The 24,640-nt window shown below is 36.7% G+C and overlaps 1 protein-coding gene across 1 annotated transcript in view; it reads right to left on the bottom strand.

Annotated features, from left to right (window-relative positions):
• The window catches only part of SGCG (sarcoglycan gamma), a 105,930-nt gene that overhangs the window by 70,283 nt on the left and 11,007 nt on the right, over window positions 1-24,640 (bottom strand). Inside the window, exon 2 of the mRNA XM_059825241.1 lies at window positions 5,470-5,667. Within this exon, the coding sequence (XP_059681224.1) occupies window positions 5,470-5,664 (195 nt within the window). The 5' untranslated portion in view covers window positions 5,665-5,667. The remainder of the gene's footprint in view (window positions 1-5,469; window positions 5,668-24,640) is intronic.

Here is a 24,640-nt window from a genome sequence, read left to right as displayed (position 1 = left end):
TCAGCTTGCTGCCCACCAACCCCCAGGGCCTTCTCCACAGAGCTGCACCCAGACAGGCAAAATCAGCCTGTGCTGGTGCCAGGGGCTCTTCCTTTCCAGGAGCAGGACTTTGCATTTGTGCTTCTTGAATTTCATAAGGTTGGACCATTCCTCCAGCCTACCTAGGCTCCTCTGAATGTCAGCCTAAGCCTTTAAAGTACAGAATGGTACCTCCAAATTGGTATCATCTGCAAACTCAGTGAGCAAGCATTCTGCCACCTCTTCTAAGTCATTGATGAAGTTGTTAAAAAGGACCGGTCCCAGAACAGACCCCCTGCACTAGTAAGTGTGGCCTCCACGTAGGGTACAACACATTAGTAACTACCTTTGGAGCCTGACCATCCAGCCAATTTTTTTTTTTTACTTATCTGGTTGTCCACCCTTCATGGCTGTAATGTCCTAACTAGGGTACAAGAATATTATGGGAGAGTGTCAAAAGCCTTGCTAAAGTGGGGTAAATGACATCTTGTGCCCTCCCATTGTCTATAATTCCAGACATTTTATCATAGAAGGTAATCACATTGATCAGGCATTATTCACCCTTGGTAAATCCATGCTGACTGTTGCCCATTACCTTATTCTCCTTCACGGGCCTTGAAATGTCTTCCAAGCTGACTTGCTCCATCATTTTCCCAGGGACTGAAGTGAGGCTGAGCAGCCCATAATTCACCAGACTGTCCCTTTGGCCTCTTTTTTTGAAGACAAGTGCAACACTTGCATTCCCCCAGTCACTGAGGATCTCCCCAGTCTCCATAACCTTTCAAACATGGCAGAGGGTGACACTGCAAGAGAATCAGACAGTTCTCTCTGCTCCTATGGATACAGTCCATCTTGTTGTCCTTTGTCCCTTGTAAGTCTTAACTAAAGCTGAGCTTTGGCTTTCCTGACACAGGAAGCCTTACACACTTCCTGGCTTAGACAATGTTTCTAAATTTCTTCTTTGTAGCCTGTCCTTGCTTCCAATTCTTCTATACTGCTTTTTGCATTGGAGCTCCGTCACAAGTAACCTGTCTAGCAAGCCAGGCTACCTATCTTCCTGAGTATCAGGATAGATCACTCCTGCATTTGGAGGATACTGTCCTTAAACACCAGCAAGCTTTCCTGAGTTACTTTACCCTTCAGATCTAGCTCCCATGGGTTCCCATGAGTAGCAGATGGAGCTGTGTCCCACCCTTAGTTGTCCTATCCACAAGTTATCCCTGACACTCTCTAGAAATTCTCACTGCTTCCATCCTGCCATGTTTGTCCTTTCAGCAGATGTCAGGGACATTAAAGTTCCCCTCTTTCAGACCTATGGGACCCTTCAGAATTGTTCACAGGACTTCTGACATCCTCACCGTCGCAGCCCTAAATCGCTTAAGTTCTTAGTTTCTAAACTCTTAGGACTAGCAGTCCTCTTTAGTTCTCAGAAAGCCTCAGTATGTTAAAAACAAAATCTGGAATTTCCATTTCATGCAAAATTTTGATATGTCCAGGGGAAAAAACCCAACCTCCAGTTTTTTCAAACTTTCTAATTTTAATGCAAAACTAATTCTAGTTTTTAAATTACTCTATTTCACCTTATTCACTAAGCTCAAGGCATAATTATTTGATTCTGTCTTCTCTAAAACAGCTGAATATAATGAATCCACAGCTTTCTTCTCTCACCCCCACAAAAAATTTGAGACCCTGTCCCCCCAAACTCCAGGAGAGAAAAAGAAAAAAAAGAATGAGCCATATCTGATACCTGTGAATCAATCAGCACAACTTGGGGATGCTCATATGTTATGTATGACAAAAAGAATACATTCTCTTTTCAGGTTGTTCCCTTTTAGTCTAGATTTTTATGAAATGAAGTGAAATGAAATTCTGTTCAATTTAGTCATGTTCATTTAATGCTGAAGGCCTCTCAAGCAACGGAGTTTAGAAAAGTCTCCGTCTTTCATCATCCTTCCAAATTTCTACAAGATTAAAATCTATTCATCTTGCAGCATATCTATGTGTCGTTCACATTCTCCTTTATCAGCTTAGCTTGTTTGCTAGTATTTATCACACTGTCTGGTTTTTTGGGTTGAGACAGGAGATGTGTGCTGTGCCAGAACTTGTCAAAGCTCTGTTCATAATTATTTTAATCTGGATCTATGAACAGACATAGCGTGTGATTTTTGTATACTGCAGGTTATTATTTAATGAAAGATTTAAGGATGCTTTACAGAAAAAGAAAACAATTTTTATCCTATAAAAGAAACTTTGATGTCTAAATAACAATTTTGTCAACTTTGAGTGGGCTCATGAAAAGGCTGCGCTATAGAACTATGCCAATCAATCACTAAAGCACCAACATCCCTATGCACTATACTGCAAAACTGGTTTCCTAATAAAACTACATACTACAACCATGTTATGTTTAAAGTGTTCTTTGAGCATAACCTCTCTTCAGAACTGTACTATAAAAATACGTTTTAAAATGTTTATCATGTTTTTTCAAAATATGTTTATCAACCTGTCCTGGTTTCAGCTGGGATAGAGTTAATTTTCTTCCTAGTACCTGGTATAGTACTGTGTTTTGGATTTAGGATGAGAATAAAGTTGATGTTTTAGTTGTTGCTGAGCGGTGCTTGCACTAAGTCAAGGACTTTTCAGCTTCTCACACTGCCCTGCCAGTGAGGAGGCTGAAGGTGCACAAGAAGCTGGGAGGGGACACAGCCAGGACAGCTGACCCAAACTGGCCAAGGGATATTCCATACCATATGACATCATGCTGAACAAAAAAAACCCAACCTGGTGAGAGCTGGCCTGGGGGGGAGCGGCCACTGCTTGGGAACTGGCTGGGCATCGGTCAGCGGGTCGTGAGCAATTACATTGTGCATCACTTGTTCTATGTATTCTTTCATAATTATTATTATTATTTTCTTCTTTTTCTGTCCTATTAAATTGTTTTTATCTCTATCCACAAGTTTTACCTTTTCTCTGATTCTCTCCCCTGTCCCACTGCGGGGGAGTGAGCAAGCGGCTGTGTGGTGCTTAGCTGCTGGCTGAGGTTAAGCCATGACACAACATTAGTAAGAACACAACTTGTTTCTTGTATTATTTTACAGAGAGACGGTTGTTAATATTTTATTAGCTATTAATATTCTAATATTGTTAACAGGGATAACATTTTAATGTATTTTTTAAAACTAGGACTGAATACTTTTAAAGTATTAGCTAAAAATACAAAACCTATTATTAATATTAAACATAGTAAGTGGTGTTTTCTCTACATAATATACCTAGGACACACAAAGTGTCATCACAGCTGACAGACTAATATTTGCCAAATAACTGATGACTGCCTAGGATAATATTTCACAATTACTTTTAAACTCTTCCCAATAATGGGAATGTTTAACTGGATAAATAGTATATATATGAATCAACTGATTTCCTAAACAGCAAATACTTGTTGAGCTTGGAACTCAAGAACCATAGAAATCTATTTCTGAGAATGTATTGTTACCACTCTTTTTCAAACAATAATCAAAAACTTGGGAGGCATAAATGCTTAATTCCATTAGGAAAAGGGTTTGATGACAGTGTTGGTAATTTCTATGACTGTTACACTCATTCTTTATAAATGATATTTCCTTGGATACAGGAAAGGACTGTGATGCTTCAATTATACTTCCAGACTTTGAACATGCAGTTAATGCCTATACTCTTCCTTAGACTTTTCTTAGAGGCTAGCAGCGCTTCTCTGGATATTTCTGGTATCTTCAGAGTTGCTTCTTGTCTTGACAGATATACTCTATTAAAACAATACTGAGCAAAAAAAGTTCTCCATTCTTAATGACCTCACACATACTTTTGCTGAGGATTGTAACATACATGTGTATTTTGCACAACTGTACTTACAACTGATGTTTAGTAGAAATACAGGTATTTCCCTAAAATTATCCCAAATGAATGAAGGCATTACAGTTAAAGTCACTATTTAACCAGTTATGCCAGGAATACAGATTCTTTAACAGAGAATTAAGAAAACCCTTATAACTGTGGCGTTCATCATCCAGCCTGTGAAAGAATGTAAGCCTGCTCTACTTGAGCTGTTATTCCACTGCTCTTGTTGCCAAGGCAGAAAGGCACTGTCCCTCAGCAGATCAAAGCATTTGGTGCCTTCCTCACAGATAAATAGTAGGAGATAGGAGCTCCCAGAAGTGGAGTTTCTGATGCTATTTTTTTAATCCTAACTGATATTAGAGAAGAAATACCCAGTTTCATACAAAGAAACCAAACGAAGTGAAAATAATTTTTAAAACTCCTTAAAAATATAAACGTGAGCCATGCAGAAAACAATTTTAAGTTATTCATGTTCTCTGTGATTCATGAAATGCAGTCACTAAGTGCACATCTTCCATGGGAACTGCATAACAGAAAAATTATATGTTATCTGAGATGTTTTGCATTGTAATCTGTATGACAGTAAAAGTGTTGAAAAGGATTCATGTGGGGGAAAAAACATGGCGGGAATTCAAGCACTAGTAACTATATTAGTAAGTAGGACTTAAAATTAACCTATTTTCTTTATAGTAAGAGAAAGTGTATAGAAATGCTTCTATGAAGATAAAATGGCCTTCATTTAGTGACAGAGGCATAGTAACAATAGATAATGGGAACTTTAATATAACACTTTCTTCAGTAGCAGGAGCAGAGCTGTAGGAATTTACTACTATTGTTTTTCTTGTAACAAGTCTATTCAAATCATCTGTGTATCCTGACTGCATGTTAGGAACAAATTAGCTTAGCTTCAATATTCACTGATGCGTTTTATTGCATTCTGACTAAAGCTACATCTTGCAGACTTCTGAAAGCTACCCTTTAATCTACTATGTGCAAAATTACATTATAAATATTAAAATATATATGACAGTGGAAAGTTATTAAATTTATTCCTGAGTAATATAGCTGCGTAGCCTCAAGCATGAAGTAGTAATAATTACCTCTGAGCTGTAATTAATTGGGCAAATAAATTGTTAAATTTTAGATGCTGATAAACAGGAGAAGGAAGCTAAGAAAAACCAGCAACTGTCAGCAATATTTTAACACTAATGAATTCTGTATGAGATAAAATTACAGCAAACACCTTTATAAAACATAAACTAATCAGAGACCGTGAGATAACAGTAAAATACATTCTCTTAGAATGGTTAGAATTCACCTCAATATAAGGTATCAACAACCTCAGTTTTTTAGAGATTATTACCAATACAGAAATCGTAGATCAGGAAGTATATTCAAAGATAGATATTTCTAATATACTTTCAACCAAAGTACAAATTACAGTTGAGAAGGAAGAAAAAAGAACTATCTGTTACATACAAAGAAGCTGATGTACATACAAAATAAGTGAAGTGGTGAGGCAAGGAAGAGAAGAGAATATGTAAAGAATGGAAACTTCAAGAGGATACTTACTGGGGAAAACCACATCACTTTAAGAATCCAAATTGTCAAAGAAAAATTCACAACTAGGATGATAAGCAGGAGGAGAACAAACAAGTAGAGGCATCGCTTTCTCCAGCCATAAATTCCAATTTTGTAGACATATTCATTCTTCGGCCTCTCTAGGCTAGTGCCTGGTGTTGTTGTAGTGTATTGTTCACGTACCATCTGCTATGTAAAGAAAAAATAGGAACTGCTTAGTTGTTTGAGCTAAATTAAAAATATTTATATAAAACCCCAAGGAAAATATGAAGATATGATTGTAACAGCAAGTTACTACATACTAGAAACTCTTACAAAGTTTTACCAGGAAAGCACTTTCAACATGTCCCATTCAAATTACACTTACATCTTACTTTTTGGTACACACGATGTGATGTTTTAATATATGAACTACATCAACTGCCATTTTCAGGAGGTTTTAATTTATTTTATGCTATAGAGAATGGCAACACTTTCTTCCCATTTTTCATAATATTCTAATTCTCCCATCAGGAAATATTTCATAGGATCATATCATAATCTGTGGCTCACGGAACATTATTATTTTGCTGTAAAAATAGTTACAAGTGGTAACGGTACCTTGTAAGCACAGGTTTAAACACACTTCTACATATTCTTTCCTCAATTCAGTAATAAAATGCATTCTTTGTGTTGCAAAACTTAACTGTGTATCACTGGAATGCCAAAATATGCTACGCTTCAGAATCAGTATAGGAAGAAATGAAACAGTTCTTAATAATGTAAAGAAAATAATGATTTCTCAATTTGTCAGATATTTATATTTAAAGATATATTAGCAATAAAAACATTACTTACTGGGTTTAAACAACTTCCTTTGCTTTAGATTATAGTTCTTAAAGAAGCGTTCTTTGAATTTAAAGAAATTTATCAGATTGCACTTCCTTAAAACATGAGGCTATTCACTAACTTCCACCTTCACAGCACAGAGATCACTAACAATTCAAACCATTCATTAAAGCTTACAATTTCAGCCAAAAGAATAAAATCTCAGCAGCTGAAGCTGCTTATGTAGAACAACAGTGGGCAACATCTGTCTCATTTCCACTGATATAAAATTAAAAAAAAACCCCAGCCATGGACGTCAAAAAGAAAATAGGTATTGTAAGTTCAAGCACTTCCCATGAGCCAGGTATATCCACAGGCATCTTACATCCAAAAACTGGTCAACTTTCCTACAATATAATGTTCCCAAATGAGAGTGCCTTCAGACAGGTTTCACACAAGGTCTCCTCTCAATTCTGAATTTACTCCTGGGAATGAGATTGCTGTGCTCTGCTCACACAACTTTCAAAATGTAATTAAATTACATCTTTGCCCAGCTGCTGAATTACTCTAAGTCATTGAAGAAACTCTTTTCAAGTCTCCTGCAGATCCACCCTGTGTCTGTAACAAGCTTGTGGCTCTCAGTTCTAACCCTCATCTTTAGAAAGATGTCATCTGTTGTTCCTGTAGCTTCCTCTTGAGCTACAAGACAGAGAACACAATATAAGTTTACAACTGAACAGAAGTTCATGTGTTATCTCTTCGCATATATGCAGTGTTCATCTTATTTCTGCAATTCCATTCAGAAATCTTTTAATTTGTTGTTTATTTATATTAAAAAATGAGATTTGATCATCAGCAGTTCATAATTTAACTGTGCTACAGCTGTTATGAGACAATATTCTAATTAATTTTTTGCTGCTATCAGTCTCAGTTGCTCATGATACTGTGTATATAAATCTTTTCATCTGCTGAAAATACTCAAAATAGTATAATGGTTCATACAGATTTCTCCTGAACACTGTAACTTACAGGATAGGACGCAGTAACTGTTATCTGGTGACACCAACAGATATACTTTGAGAAATAACCTGTGCAGTTCTTGCTCAGGTATAGTACAACTATCTAATACCCTAACATAGGGTATCGTCTGAGTTTCTTACTGTTTCCTTCATTACGCATACTTATTAAGTGTCAGTAGAACAAGAAAGAAGATAGATGTCAGCTACAGAAATTTTCATGGTAATAGAAGCCCCTTTCACAAGACAGACTGGGTTTTTTTGAGGAGATAGATAAATAAAATCCACTTCTAAGAACACTTAAAAGGTTATTTCAATAGGGCTGTGAGAAAATGGACCATTATTCAGAAACTGCACAATCTCATGAAGTTAGCTGAGCCTTTGACAACAAATCTCTAAGCTTTGCCTGTTACTTGTGTTGCTATTCACTACATCTTCATGGTAAATTTTGCAGTAGAAACACCATTTGATAAAGAGTAAATTAATTCTCAGATCTTTACGTTTTTATGTCAGCCTCATCGCAGTGGTCACTGAGGTTGGGATTCATCTCACAATGTTAGATACCAACAATTTAGCCTTCGATATCTGAGTCAGTCAACCTGGACTCCCTTTATGGTCAATGGAGATAAACCTATCCCTGCTGGGAATTACTGATCTGACTTATTTTAGAAGTATATTTTAGACATCCAATGGACTGCACCTTAGATGTGTTTAACTTCTCTCCATAAAAAGAGAAATAAAGAGAGCCTGGGATTACTTTTTCATATGTACATACATGTTTTAGACATAAGCATTTGGTCAAATTAATTCCAACTAGAAAGATTTCCAGAAGCACGTAATTTAACAGGAAGATAGGATTCTTTTCTTTTGATTCCTGCCCTCCTCTGTTCCATTTTTACCCTGTTATAAATGTTTATTGGGTGAGTTGAGGGTTTTATATATAATGTATTATGTATTGCTGTTTAATGAGGCGAGGTCAAAATCCATTATGCATTTCACGAAAAAGACTATGAGTTTTGTGATTGTTTTCAGCCCTTCAGAAATTCCACAAGGGACATCTCCCAGCACAGCATTGTTCACTGCACAAATTACTTTTTCCTGACAGAAAACAGTTCTGTTGTTCCTGAGCATTATTAATAGTGCCAAAAATTGCTTTCATCCTAGCAAATGGGTAATGCTGGTCTAGACAACAGACTGCTTTGAAAAGGATTACATTTTTCTACTTTACATAATATTTAATGATTTTTAAGATAATTAGTGACCCAGTACCAAGTAATTACAGGGGAAATCCTTTAAGAATTTATACTGTTGGACTGTTTCTTCTGCAAGAATCAACTTTCCATATTCCTGACTTATATGTTCACAAGCTGAAATCACATAGGAAAATAATCTCGGACCTGTCTGGAGAATCACAGAATCACAGAATCATTAAGGTTGGAAAAGACCTGTAAGATCACCAAGTCCAACCATCAACCCAACACCATCATGCCCACTAAACCATGTCCCACATTGCCACGCCTACACGTTTTTTGAACACCTCCAGTGATGGTGACTTCACCACCTCCCTGGGCAGCCTGTTCCAATGCTTGACCACTCTCTCAGTAAAGAAATTTTTCCTAATACCCAGCCTAAACCTCCCCTGGTGCAACTTGAGGCCATTTCCTCTTGTCCTATCGCTTGTCACTTGGGAAAAGAGGCCAATGCCCACCTCTCTGTAACCTCCTTTCAGGTAATTGTAGACAGTGATAAGGTCTCCCCTCAGCCTCCTCTTCTGCAGACTGAAAAAACCCAGTTACCTCAGCTGCTCCTCAAAAGACTTGTTCTCCGGACCCCTCACCAGCTTCGTTGTCCTTCTCTGGACACGCTCCAGCACCTCAGTGTCCTTCTTGTAGTTAGAGGCCCAGAGAAATTCTTTTATAGGTTTGGGCTGTTTTAGGAAGCTGGGCAGAAAGGAAAGCCTTTGACAGGCAGATCTCATAGTTGGCTGGTGAAGTCTGCCAGGATTCAAGAGAGACTCTTAGAAGGATATTTAGTACTATGATGAAAAATGTGATTTGTAAATGGAATAACGATGAAACTGTAAGTTGGCTGTGTAGGAGCGTACTAAACAGACACCAAGAAGGAAGTGGTTACTTAGACACCTGAGTGTACACAAGTTAGTTGGAGAAGCAAGAAGTCCGCACAATGAACAATGACTTCGGTAACTGTTATCTTTATATTCTTTTACAAGGAGGCAGCACACAGTGACGAACTACAGAATAACTACAAAACTGTAAGAACAGTCCTGACAACATATAGTGCAGATAAAATGGTAATTTAGATGCAGAATGAAAATTCTGACATCATTCAAATGGGCCATGAAAACATGTATTATTTGGATCATGTCAGCAGTACCATAATAAAAATCTTCTACTTAATTGGAAGCGGAATTTCTTGGTGTTCCTACTCAAGGCCCCACACAATCAGAAGTCAAATAGGATTAAGGTCAACTACTTGTGTATTCCTTATGGATTTTTGTATATGTGGCCATAATTCATGGGATTGAGCTCTATTATGGTAGATTGCTATTTGAAAGTATTTTCCAATTGTCACGATCTGTTTTACTGGGATCCATTTTTATTTAATTACTTCTTACCCATTTGCTTATTTAAAACAGATACTAAATGCTAATTAGCTGTCAAAAGATTTGCCACAGATTTTAAATGACAGATATAACTTCTGAATTACTTGTACACTGCGGACATTTTGACCATGTGAGATTTTTCTCATGTGTTCACGCATTACTTGTAAGTGTTGCACATAATGCATGAAGTCCATGCATATAGCAATACACACATGAGCTGTAGATGAAAGAGCTGTATGTTCTTTACATTGTGTTACTAAAGCTGCCCTCTAAAAATACGTAGTCATGACAGAACATTTCCTTGGTTCTATTCCACCTTTTTCCATGCAAGACTTGGAGACTGGCCTCTGTGATTTGCATGATTCAGAGGTCCAGGAGATTTTTATATTAATACCTAGATATTGAAAAATTGTCCATCAATAATGTTACTGTTGGATTTAGGTTAGTTTGGGCATCAAGTTCAAAAAGCTATTCTGATAGCTCTGGAATATTCAGTTAAGACAGCTGTGTTTTGAAGAAGGAATTTGCAGAATTATCAGTAAGCCTGCTTGGGAAAGCAAGCCTGAGTAGAAGCTTGTTAATTGTATTATTTTCAGGAATTATTTATCTGTAGGAATTACTGAAGACAGAATACTATTTCAATTAAAATAAGCAATCTCAGTTTATTTCAATTGTAAAAATATGTTTTCACTGTTTTTGTTAATAAACGGTTATGTTATTTTCTTGAACGTAAATAAAATTCTCCTTAATGCACAGTTCAGAACTGTATTACTCAAGTACTGTGTCATGTTGTCATAAAGCAACTAATAATAATAAACTGTTAGAAAGCGTAACTTAAATATAAAACTACTTAGTTGGTTAATACTAATAACCAATATAATTCCATTAATAATTATATAATTATTAGGATTTTATATTCTTGGACTGTTTCCAACTGTGTTGGGATTTTCAGCAAAGAGACAAAAAGCTTAGCACTCAAGAGAACCTTTTCAAATCAGAGTTAAGAAGAACTGGTGAGGTTTCATGAAGAAATTTGCACCACTCATACCATGCTCATACTATACACGTTCTTTTGAAAGGGAACTTCAGTCATCAGTGCTTCTACTCTTCTCTCTTTACATGAAGTATATTCATTCACATGCAAGAAAATTCACAGTATGTGTGGGGATGAAAGAGGTGATAGTGCTAAACTAAAGCAGTTCAGTAGAAAGACCATCTTAATCATTTAAACTAAATTCTTGTGCATTATAAACAAGCTGTAAACTGAAATGAAACAACCTGTCAACTCCAACAAGTGAGAACTACTTTTACTATCTGCATACAGTACCTTCACGGAACATTATGTTCATTAATGTTGTTTTTATATAATGCATTGGGCTAGACGGGTATTATTATATAGTATGAACACCAGAAGTACATTAAGACTTCACACTTTGGTGGCATTCAGGTATGCACACTTTAGTCTTTGTGGAGGACAGAAGCAGTCCACTGATTAACCAACAGGAAATAGGTGCAGCTGGAGTATTTTCTTGACAGAGGAAAAACAGTTGAGGCAAATCTCAAAGAAAAAAAATAGAAAAGAAGGGAAACTTTTGGAATCCCTATGGAAAAGCTTTCATGACAAAATCAGAAAGGCAAGGAAAATTCAAACTCTCATGACGAGACGAAAATTTTCTAATTTCTTTCAACCCTCCCTTGTTCCAACATATTGTACTTAATCTTGCCCAACCTTGCTTTGCTGACATTTATGTATTATATAGATTATTACAGTTTGAATTGTAAACTAGTGTCATCAGCTAAAACGATCTGGATCCCTGCAGCGTAATTTGTGGAAACTGTGGCCATTCATATGGCCATTCATATGGCCTAGTTAACTGTTTGCATACCCCGCAGTGCAAATTTACATAATAACTATGAGATGGTCACAATTAACAGCTTTGCACATTTTAAGTACCACTGCAATAGCTGAAAAGTAGTCACTGACAGCATAGGATGAAGATTATTTGTCTAATATCTGTGTACTTTTGAATCTCATTTACAGTAGAAATGTTTTCAAAACTTTGTTTTCAATCTTTCAACTTGATTTATTTTTCCTCCTTTAACAAGCTCCCAAAACATTAATCGGATCAGAAGAAAGTAATCTCCATGACACTTCCTTCAGAATGAAAAGGCCAAGCAAAAATACTATACAGATTTTTTTAAAATTAGTTTTAATTTTTGTGTGCCTTACTAACATTTTAAGATGTAGCTAGTTTCTGATATGAAAAAATCACATCTTTCACGTAAAATGCCTTAAAATGCTTTAATTAAAAAAACAAAAGTGAACCTTCTCTCTCTGAATTTCAGACGCTGTTACAGCTAAGTTTCCTTGAGCGACCTTGAGTACTGTAATGTGGAAAAAGAATTTTAAATCTCACAATTACTTACTTTTCTGAGATTTCCAACATATATGTTACTCTGTCTTAGTAGACAACAAAAATCTTTTCAAGAACACAAAGAACTTAGAATAACTGATATAGAAATGCTTGGATGATGATGTGGGTGAGACACCCACATCTAGATAAGTGTCTATTCCACAAGTCTACTGGCTAGACCTCATGGAGCTCTCATTACTAGTACAGATTTTAGAAGTGTTTCAGAAGAGAAAAAAGAGCAGTCTGTACAGCCATTGTTTTCACCTGACAATAAAAGACTGAGATCCAATAATGGTGTCAACATCATTTAAGTGTTTACACACAGGACTGAAAGTCCACCAGGAGAACGGAAGATACATAATGCATTGCAGTCAATATCAGAACAGAAATTATTGCAGGCTCTTCTGGCTGTGAGGTTTCTCTCTCTCTCTCTTCACTGGACTTAAAAATACTTTACATGTGAAGCAGAAGCCAGAATAGATTCATTCCACTAGATTCCTCTTTTTCTTTAATCGTGCATGTAACAAGATGTTTATAATTAAGCTAGGTACAAATTAAATGACTCAAATTATGAGTCATTAAAATTCTTAGTTAACGCTTTCAACTAATACAAACAGACAAAGTAGAAGGAGACTGCTTAATCTGCTTTTTTGTCCTCTACAGTATGACAGAAGACAAGAGTTTGTTATGGAACGATGGTATACCTGTGTTACTGTGTTCAATTCTTCATGAAGTGATGAGAGGTAGTCTTTATTATGTAACAGTTTTCCCAGAACAGGATCATAGAATCACAAAATGTGAAAGTTGGAAGAGACCTCTGGAGATCATCTAGTCCTATTCCTGCTCAAAGCAGGGTTAACTTTGACATCAGAATTGGTTACTTGTTGGGAAAAAAGATACAACCATACATTATCAGGAATCTATTTTCTTCAATAGCCTTAACATCTGAATAGTCCTGCTAAACTTTGATTGTCTAGAGTCTCTGCGGCAGCCTCACATGCAATTTGAAAAAATATTTATGTTTTTTTTCCAAGTTCTTAAATACTACTTGGACTCCTCTACTGTGTTGTTACACTTAGCCTGTTGGAGTTTTGATCCTTTTTACCCCATTTGATACAACTAACATGTTTTTATGAATACCTTCCTGCTTCTAACAACTTCTCTTGTCCTGCTTTTTAACTATACTGGTTTAGCCATGTTTTTTAAATATGTATTTACCCTGAGCATCTGATATGATATTTTGAAATAGTCACATGCAAAAATTTGTTTCCTTTTCACAGGCTGCTTCCTTTTTACATAGTGCCCTTTTTTAAGTTAAGAACAATGACTAAGGTTCTTCGGCTCTTGTTAGTCCATCAAAGATACTGATTCTAACATCAACATGGCCGATGTTACAATACACTCTGTGACAACAGCATAAAAGAGACTTTGTGCGCCGCTCAGAATGAAGTCAGGAAGTTACTCTGCTTCCTGAGAAACTGCTCCCAAAACCAGTCATTTATGGGATATAAAAAAGTGGTCTGAATGTTGGACCTAATTATGACATTTATACTACAAAGGTAAAAGAAAAAATACAGTTTCCTCTCATAGTGTTTCTGATCCACTACAGCAAGTTCCAGTCATTGTAATCACCCTGGTCAGGTCATTGGCAATATAGTCTTTAATATTATCAATCATTATTTATATTGTTAATATTATTATTATTATTACACTTAGAGTGCACATTTCAGTCCATGAGCATGTTGATATAACTGCTGAGTTGTTGATACAACTGCTTTATCAACCTGTCTTTACAGTAAACTTCTGTTAACACATGGCGCCACTTGCATGTCCTATTCTGTCTCCCGTATGCTTTTAACTTGGTGTTACCCACTGACTGTTTTCCTTCTGTTACATTTTCAACATGACTATTCAGGTTCATTTAGTTTCTTAGCTTCCTTCAAGCTAAGTATTTTAATTTTCCTATCTTATTTTGAGGCTATAGAAACATGTGTAATTTTGCTTTATTTCCCAGTCTTCTATCTCCAATTTAAGTGAGACTTTGTTTGTTCATCATATCCTACCACCAGGTTTCTTTTTTTGTATGGTTTTTATGACTTCTCTCTTCATATTCCAAATGTGCTCCGTAGCACCATTCAGCTTTCCCTCAACCTGAAGTTTTAAAAGCTCTAATCTTTTTACAGTGTCAGGTCCCTGGTTCCATTTCTGTTAAAATGAAGATGTCATTCCTATTATCGGTTCCCTCTAGTTCAAAAATATTCCCAGCTCCTAATGGATTTGAACCCCTTTTCTTATTCATGTTCTTTCCACGTAGTCTTGCATGCGGTAGTAAAAATATTTCAAAGATTGTTACCATGGAGGTCCTGGTCTTCGGTTACCCATATCTCAGTCTAAGCTTTGCCTTCAGAACCTCTTTGCTAGTTTTCTAGACTCTCAGTAGCTTTAGTGGTTCCTCAATTTGTAGGTTGCAGACTTGCATCCTCTCCTGGGTCTAGTTGACTGAATCAGCAATTTTCCACAAAAAAAAATGCTGCTGCCTTTCTTTACCTATCAGCCAAATAGATACTAAATATAAATTATCACTAATGTTAGTCAACTTAAATCCAAGTTACTTGCTGAACAGCAGGTGCAACTACTTCTGATACAGGTTCCCCTGCCTTGCATACAGTGCTGGAATTACTGGTGCTTTAACTGCATTCAGACTCAAGAAATGTGCTGCTTTCTTCCATCTTTGTTAAAATACTAGATACATGGCTTCTGCAGCTCTGAAATCCAGCTGAAGGAGCCAGATTTGGTAAGAAAGGAAGGAAAAAAGATAAATTAGCCAGCTATGTATGGAGCAGAGTTTAAAATGTGGTTCTGTTGCAGACATAGAGGGATATTTTATTCCCATTCACTTGACTAAGACTCTATGCTTAATGAGAAGTTCTGCTTCCAGCATAAAAATATACATTTCTTGGACCTGCAGAAAATTTCATTCTACTTAAATGTTACTAACATATTTACAGATGAGAAAATGGTGATCTTCAGTTTAGTATACCAACTTAAATTTTCTTCAACATAACCTTCACTCTCCTAAAATTTTCCTTCCTTCCCCCTTTTCCTCCCCACTCCTGCCCAACTTCAGGACTGTACTAATGAAGTTTGTTCTTTATCCCAAGATGCTGCTTAGTTTAACTACCGTATTTAATGATATTCTTGCCAAAGTTGCCTTTTTGCAAGGTTGCGACTCATTTCTTTGAACACTGACCCTAGTAGCTGCCTGTCTAGGAAATTAAGAGTTTAGAAAAATGAATGAATCAGCCAAGACAACAGATGCAGAACTTCCCTGACATCTTCCTCTTTCTTCCTCCCCTCCTAATAAGGGACTATTTTAATTTAAGGTGCTTCTATTGTCTTGCAAATTGAGCTGGGATGAGATTAAATCATTCCAGCTCTCAATAACATTTAAGCATGCATACCGTGGGGACTGTGGTATAAGTAATATGTGTTAAGCCTTGCCGGACTCCTTAGTATAACTTTCACTTCCTCTTAAATGTAGGAGGAGGAAAACAGGGATCTACACTTGTTCACTTCCCAACTACAGCACATGCTATACATGGGCACTACCTCCCAGTCAGGAATTCTCTACCTGTGCAGCTTCCAGGGATTTATGCTCTTTTGCAAGCTGTCTGCTACTCTATGATTCCTTTTAATAACATTTTAGGGAAATATTGCTTCTAGTTCACCACCTGAAAGAAGGTCAAGCTAGATGTCATCAGTGGAGCAAATTGTAGAAAACTGAAATTAAGAATTCTTGTCTTAAAGTTTTTTATTGGGATGGGAGAAACCCAAGGGACCCTAGTGTACTCCATTGAGACAACGCGAGACAAATTCAGGATAACAGTCAAGCTCCTTAGCTCAGGATCCAGCAACAGCTCAACTGAAAGTGTGAATTCCAGTGAATTCCCAAGCTTGAAATTGCTTTCAGATTTTCTAGTTTAGGGTAGTTACATATAATGGGTTCAGAAGTCATGCAAATAATTATAGTGGTGAGCACACAAAGACTCAATTCCACTGCTGTAACTTTCATCCTTCACTCCCTGGCTTGGTGCATTTTCTCCTCTCCCTTACCCATAATGATGAACAAGTCAAAAAGGAAAGAATTAAGATTTCTGCTGAAGAAGAAGAAAGGACATTGCGAGGATGGTGAGACACAGCTTGCAGGATAAGAGGGAAAAGGCAAAAAGAAAGAGGGAAAAGGCAAAAAGAAAGAGGGAAAAGGCAAAAAGAAAGAGGGAAAAGGCAAAAAGAAAGAGGGAAAAGGCAACTCCCGTTGCTCATGCTGGGAAGGGATGCCTGAAGCACAGTGAAGACATTCCCTTTGTCACTACCTCAGGAATACCTGCTCCACAAACTGAGGCCTCGAAGTTAAACATAGCAATTCACATACATTTATTATTTTAGCTGATAAGAATTGTACAGTTCTGCACCTTAGCAGTGCCTTCTAAATACTGGAATGAATCACAGAGGGATGATTATCCATTCCTTTTTCATTCTTTTTTCTCATGTATGAGCGGAAATAAGAATGAGGGGAAATAAGAATGAAATATGAATGCAGAAAATGCTACTGTTTAAAAAATATTTCTTGGTATTGCTAATAAAACTTCTTTCTGTAATTAAGACCTCAAAAATATACCTGAATGACAAATAATACATCATAGACTCTTAAAAAATCCCACACTAATAAATACCCTTCTTAACCAATAAACAAAGTATTTTGACATAGAAGTTACAAAATAAAAACAATGAAAGAAAACTAAACGCACTGTAAGAATAAGGGAGTAACACCATAGTGAAATCCAACCCTAATGTTAAGAGGAACTGTTTAACTGCCTGTGTTTATATGGACAAGTCTTTAAATTTTTAGCTTGAGCTCTGCAGCACCTGTCTTGAGACAGGTGGAAGAAAGGAACAATTTTAGGCAAGGAAGGCTGAGAGCTATCTTGTCCTTATGGAAAGGCTAGCAGAATTGCCCTTCTTCCTTTCCTTAAGATTTAATAAAAATCCTGTCTTTAGGGAAAATAAAAACAGTGCACATTTTAGTCTATCGTGTAAAGGGGTTTCTCACTAAAAAGGACAAAACAAAATTAAACACACAGGGATGACTTGAGGATCTAATATGTTTTCCATCTATAAATTATAAGGTTATAGTCTTTACAGGATTATAAATTACAATGAGAGCTGAATACTGCATCCGCTCTTATTCTGATCATTCAATCCTTCCAGTTATCAAAGGGCTTTTCTTCAGGTGAAAGTGGAAGGTTTCCTTTTGGGTTGTCATTCTTTGCAAGTAATATAGCTTTACAATGCAATCTAGGCATTATCTGACACTCCAAGAAGAGAAATGCAGAGACGACGGCTGGCAAATTTACGGAACTTTTACTATAATCTACCAGAGGTAGTTTTTGTTCACTAGGATTTTAGTTCTTTTATTCGGTGACAGCTAAATGATCCCCTTATTCAGAACAGACATGCACATTACATTGGATGCAGATAAGGCCTTTCTATTCAGTCCTTTTTATAGTAATTTACTGAAAAAGTCTGGCATTGAATTCTTAAGGTAGTTTGCAAGTAACTTGACGGACAAAGTTCTGAACAAAATATCAAATTATAGAATTTCATATAATTTTGGATATGAAAAAATCAAACAATTGGTTTAGTTACCCAACAAGACTGTGATAGTTACCATCTACAGTACATAAATTATGTTCTTACGATCTGTGATCCCAGATATGTAATCTAAAATTATTTAAGAAAAAGAATTAAATCAGGCAACACAAGAATCAGTTGAAATCAGAAGTTAGACATGACAATTAAAAACAGATATTTAGTCAAACCAAGATTTAGCAACATATTGCTGTATATCTAACTACCCAAGTCAGCCAATAATGCAAATTAGTAACAGTACCAGCAGCTGTCAACACAACTTGATATAAAAAGTTGATTAATTTCAGTGCTTAGTAACATCTTTGAAAGTATGCTGAATTTTTAATAATTATAGGGATTAAAATTCAAGGAAAATATTTTTAATTGGTTAACATTCATGACAATAGAGGAAGAAAAAGGAGAAACAAGAGAACAGTCTTTTTTCTGTTCATCTGTCCCAGAAACTGGATCATCTCTTCCCGTATAAAACTATCCTTATCTCTGTTCTTTGTTTTCCCCTTCTCCATGCAGTAAAGTCTCATTTTTTAACTTATTTTAGTCAGACCTAGCCTCCTTGCCTATCAGCTGCACTTCTCCCAGGTTTTGTTTAAGCTTTCTCCTTCCCTACTTTCTTACATCTCAGTATCTTTCTTTCACCCCTTATACAATCTCAGCCTTCTTTCTCAACTCTTCTTTGCCACCTTCCCTCTGCTCCAATTTTCTGACTCCTTCTCTCAACATAGTTATCCCAGCTACTTCATGTTTTCACTTATATCTTAAAATGTATCCTCTCCTTTAACCTTCACATTTATTGCTAGCTCCAGTCTCTTTGCCACATCTACCCCTAGCATTTCTTCTGAATCCAACACTCTTGGCTGACCAGGCTCAGTTCCAGTTTCTCTGGAGGACCATCCCCCTGTCTCTATCTACTTCTTTCCTCTCCTTGTTTGGCTTTTGTTCCCTCTGCTTTAAAATCAATTCTTCCTCCACCTCCCTTGCAGACACCAGGAAAACGTCTCACTGAGAGCAGAGATTCTTACAGGAGATGGGATCTCATCTCTAATTTCCAATTTCCAGACCCAAACCTATTGCAGGGAAAATTGTGCTTCATCTCTACATTCCTGACAGTAATATAACGAGTCATTCTGTGGTGATGGCACATTAATCTGGTCTGGAGAAAAGCTGTAAGAAACTAAGGTATGAGCAGAAACTTGTAAGACTGACTGAAACATTTCTCTCAGGGATGCCAAAATAACTGTGATTTTTAGGATTTAAAAATTACTTGTGTTTGGACAGATTTTTACAGTCATAAAATGCATACTTTGTCTGGTACATACCATCCTTGATTTGCTGACCTACGCCATTTTTGAGCTAAGAATTTTCCTACCTTACTTCTAAAATAGTAAACTAAGCAGGGTCAAGGCATGTGCTGTGAATATCTGCTGTTTCACTGACAGCATGCATCCTGGAATAGCTTGGCCTATACCACCTGGCACTCTGCCAGACATGGCCACAGCCACTTTATGGTCTGGAGATAGTATAGAGGAGGGATCCCAAAAGGGCACTCCGTTTTGCCGGGGATGAGAATTAGTTATACAGATGCAAGCTGTGTCTTGTCATTTGCTGAAGATTAGCCTTTGCTAGCACATATGTGGCTTACTCAAAATAATAAAAAGAAAAAAAAAAAAAAGAAAAAAAGACTCAGCTCTGTTCAAGTGAACATTATCCCATTATCCTGATTTTTCACTTAAGCAAGCTATTTGTCCTCCATTGTTTTTTGTTAATAAGAGCTTGTGAAACCATTTAAGTGGTCTTAAATATATTGAACAGAATAGTAACGAGCTCTAAAATAGTAAGCCACAATAATTTTCCTATATAGATTAAATTTAATGGACATTTCACTAACTTTCTTTTGAGGAGATTACCAAGATTATAAAATCCCTGTGTGGTGAACAAGAATGCCATCTGTTACACAGCTTCAAACCTACTTCTCAAAAAATGTTCTTGCTTTTATAAAGGGGAATAATTCCTCATTTGAAATAGAAAAAGTTTTATCAGCTTGTGACAGTCCAGAGGAAGTTAACTGTTTTGCATCATGTGGTAGCTCCATTGGGCTATATAATATACCTAAAATTTGCATTTTTACTTAAATTTGCATGTAGGCACAAAAGATTTCATTGTAACTGACAAGAATTCTGCAATATGGTCTGATATTTATAGATTAATTTTTCTTTCTTCCCTGCTACAGCCTTTTCAATAACTACTCCAAATTGTAAATTATTTTAAAATTCTACCAAAGGTAAAACATACTTGTGCTCTTTGAAGATATATTTCTGTTTTATATTAGAAATTGGAAGCCTGTCAAACAATTTGACATTTCAGACATTACAGCACTTGTGAGACAACTACAGAAAATATGTATTTTTAAGACATTGCCATTGTTCTTTAAGTAAAACTGTTTCATACTGCATTACAATGGACTAGGAAGATGTCCAAAATACCTTTGGAAGTCTATGCTTATGGGACACTATCCTATTCAAGGGTTGTAACTTAAAACATTCTTCCCCAAATGCTTGCAAACATCTGATGGTCTCTGCTTGCCTACTTTATGTTTTACTTATTCATAAGAGACTCTTCCTTTAAAATCCCTTCATAACCATTTATAAACAGAATGAAGGTCACATTTTGGTTTAAACTGACATTTATTGCACTTTTATTTGTTCAAAATATCAAGATAGGGATAATCTGCCTGTGGGTATTCCACCCACTCAGACAATGCTGAAATTCTCCTGTTTGCATACAAAAATTAATAGGAATTGCATAATATTTGAAGATTTATTTGTGCTTCTCATCACTATTCTACTCTGTACTCCAGCTCTTGGAAGAATGGACAGTGGCAGTATATTGTTGAAGCAAAGCTAGAATCACATAGTCAGCAATACCTAAGTATATCGGAAGCTCTTGGGGCAGAAAATTAAGATGAAACCATGTTTGATACTATCTTGCTGCTTTTACCAGAAAGGCACACAAAGAACTTTTTTCCTTCTGAACATGAGTGAATACCATCTGGTCCTGGTGACAGAATAATTATTAATTTTACTGATTTGTCCCAAAATATCTTCTACTGATATTTTCATTTGGGACATTTCTTCAGAGTCATTCTCCAGAAAGAAGGAGCACATACTGACATTTCCCAGACCTCCTCAATGGGGAACATTGGTGTTAACTCCTTTAGGATTTTCTTTTTGATATCTCTGTTCAGGCACATAAAATATAAAACTTCAGTGTATATCAAGCACCTAAATGTATATTATTAATATACGTAAATTAATAGAAGTCAATAGAAAAAAAACACAAAGGAACTGAACGCATACTGTGGACTGTATGAGCACACCTCAAAATGCTCCTGTAAAGTATCAGGTTAGCTACTTGCAGCATCAATCACCAAAAAATATTATCCCCAGTATTTGATAATTTTTAACATCAATGATAACTGATTGTTAGAAAGTATCTAACCCTGCACATCTTCTGCTGAAGAAGCTATTCAGGCCTTCCTTCACTGGCCATTTTTCCTAAAAAGCATGGAGGGGAAAAAAAAAAAAAAAAAAATCACTGTCAAGACAGTGATTCAGGTATGGCAAGGTACATAGAAAGTCATTTAGGAAGTACCGCAAAGCAGAGTTTCTGTCTCTGTGTCACCTACCAAAGCTGACTTGTGATAACCCAGAGTGATCCAACACAGGAATTCTTAGACGTTACAAACAGCCACAAGACATGAAGGACTGGCCCTCACTACCTCTGATCATGAAGCAGTTAAGACATGGTATTTAAATAGACAGTACATCTTTTATGATCACAGCAATAATATTCTGAAACAAAATCAGAATTTGTGTCAGCAGGTAAGTGTTTCATCTAGGAGGAGTGTTGGGAAAAAGCAAACTAGGAAGTCCAGTTTATGCTTACCACTTACATCAGCAGCAAAGATGGAACTGAAATTAGTGACAGTGTACAAAGGGAACAAAAAGAGAATAAATCCTTTAAAAACAGCAAAGAAACAGTGAAAGCTTAATTAACGATTGTACTATAAACAAAAGAAGTAATGAGGCTTAGTTGAATACAAATTTGTACCTTTTGTTTGTCAAGTATCCACATCAATGCAGTAACTTTGTTATTTTTTCTCTCTCCAAGTCCTTTATAAAATTTTCCTGCGCAAAAGATAATATATCCCAGTACTAGCTACCTTGAATTGTGTGTTCTGACCCAATAGATACTATTCACACGCCAACGGAATGTACCAGGACAGAGTTTCCCTTTAATTAGGGCATTACCTCACAATAAACTTTCACTAAACTTGGAAAAACTTCATTACCCTGAAAACCTCTATGCCTTCATTTTATCACACTCAAATTCAGCTGCAAAGTCAAAAAAGATAGGGGGGGTAGCAACTTCGAGGTGAACAAACAGTAAGTAGGGTTCCAGCAGCTTAATTTATTAAAAGAAAAAGAAAATTAAAACAGAATGAAATACTGATACACAGAAACAATTAGCAGGGTAATATTTTACTTAACTTTTACAAACAGGTTTTATTTTAAAAAACATACCTTTCCTACAAGAGCAGAACATGTGATAAATAATAAAACAAAATAAAATATTCAGAAAATATTAGGAAACCTAATGACTGATGTAATTAAAATAAATTTTCAGAAATATTTTTTTCAGTTTTGCTTCAGCTGCTTTGTGTTACTATATCCTATTCCAGCAGTAGATCCCATTTGATAACAACAAATTGACCTACACAAATAATCAAAAGAACATTCTTTATGTTTATTATCTTATCTATGAGTTTAAAACCATAAAAGGGGCTATACTGGAGTAGACCAAAGTCTGTTTAGCTCAATAGCCTCTCTCTGATGGTGACTAAAAGATGATACTGATGAAAGAATGGAAACCTTCTTACAGATCTCCATCATATCGTTCTCTCTGACCCTGGTAATTTCTTTTCTAGGTTGTGTTGTCCTCCTTGTATGAAAGCAGCACTATTCCTCTGGTTGTACTTATTACCTTCCTCTTAACTTACTCAGTGCAGACATGGAGGAGGAACAAAAACGGCACACAATTCAAAAGGCAGGTAGATTATGGACCTGTACAATGTACTCTCGTTTGATCTCCACCATGAATTCCAGATGTTTCATTTTCTGACAACTAGCGGGCACTGAACTGGTGTTGTCAATGAATCATCCATCACAACCCCAGGATCTCACTATGAAGTTGCAATAGTTCAGATACCATCACTTTGCATTTGAAGGCCTTTTTTTTCCCCCCATGTGCAAAACTTCACATCTACCTTAACTGAATTTTATCTGCCATTTTCATTTCCAATCATTCAGTCTTGAAATGCCCTTCAGTGAAGTAAAGAAAGATGGAGAGGGGCAACCTGCATAGGCAACTGGTAGGTGATAGTCATTGGAGACTTCCTTTAGTAGGAGACAGAGGCACCCACCCGCTGACCTAACTTTGATGTCTTGGGATTCTGCTGCTTGCTCAGTGATCAGACACAGGATATTGCAGAGACTTCTGAGGCTCATCCAGCCCTTGCTGCTCATCACATGGGCAGAAATGATACTCCTAAGGGTGAACACATGAAGAGTGACTATGGAGCTCTGGGGGAGGGGTAAAGGGTATAAAGGCCAGCTGGTTTTCTCCTCAATCCTTCCAGTGAAAGAGAAAGGTTCATATAGAAGTGGACATATCCGGCATGTTAACACCTTACTACTTAGCTGGTGTCAGAGGAAGAGCTTTGGCTTTTATGACCACAGGAGCCTCTTTAGGGAGTGAGAACTATTGAGAAGAAATTGGATCCATCTGACCAAGTTGGGCAAGAGCATCTTCACTAACTTAGCAAGGAAAGCTTTAAACGAGGTACATCAGGAGAGGGTTGCTACAGCCTTAAGAGAAGTGAATGCATGGGAGGCACCAAAAAATCATCGAGGGGACAGCATGATGGAGAAGGATCTTTCCCTTTCCTTATAGAAGCAGCATGACTGAGGTCCATCTCCAGTGTCTGTACATGAATGGACACAGCATAGGAAACAAACAAGAGCAATTCAGACACAGCTGCAGAGCACTGATCCCACTGGAATTACAGAAATACACTGGATAGCCCGTGTGACTGGAATGCTGCAATGGATGCATACAAGCACTCAGACAAGAAAGGCTGAGAAGGCAAGGAGGAAGAGGGTTGCACTGTGTGCAAAGGGCTGAGTCAAATGCATACAGTTTTGCTTTGAAACAGAAAAGGAGACTTTCAGGGGGTTATGAGAAAGATCAAAGGACAAGTGATGTTCTGCTAAAAGTCTGCTACAGACTCCCTGATCAAGTAGAGCAGAAGGATGGTCTAGATGATTTCCAGAGGCCTCTTCCAATCTAAATTAATCTAGGATTCTGCAGTCTTTAGAGCTGCCCTTTTATCACCATTAGTAGTTCACTTATTTTATTCTTGACTTTTTCCAGAGGTCTTTGGTGAATATCTTCTGATTCTGAATATTACTACATATTTTATCTACATGTCCCCTATAGATAAGCTTTTTCTATAGTCCTTTTATACTGAAATAGAT

Source organism: Gavia stellata, chromosome 1 (genome assembly GCF_030936135.1).
Source record: "Gavia stellata isolate bGavSte3 chromosome 1, bGavSte3.hap2, whole genome shotgun sequence".
Classification (NCBI taxonomy): Eukaryota; Metazoa; Chordata; class Aves; order Gaviiformes; family Gaviidae; genus Gavia; species Gavia stellata.
Note: the sequence above shows the minus strand (reverse complement) of the source record. Positions and strands in the feature narration are given on the sequence as shown.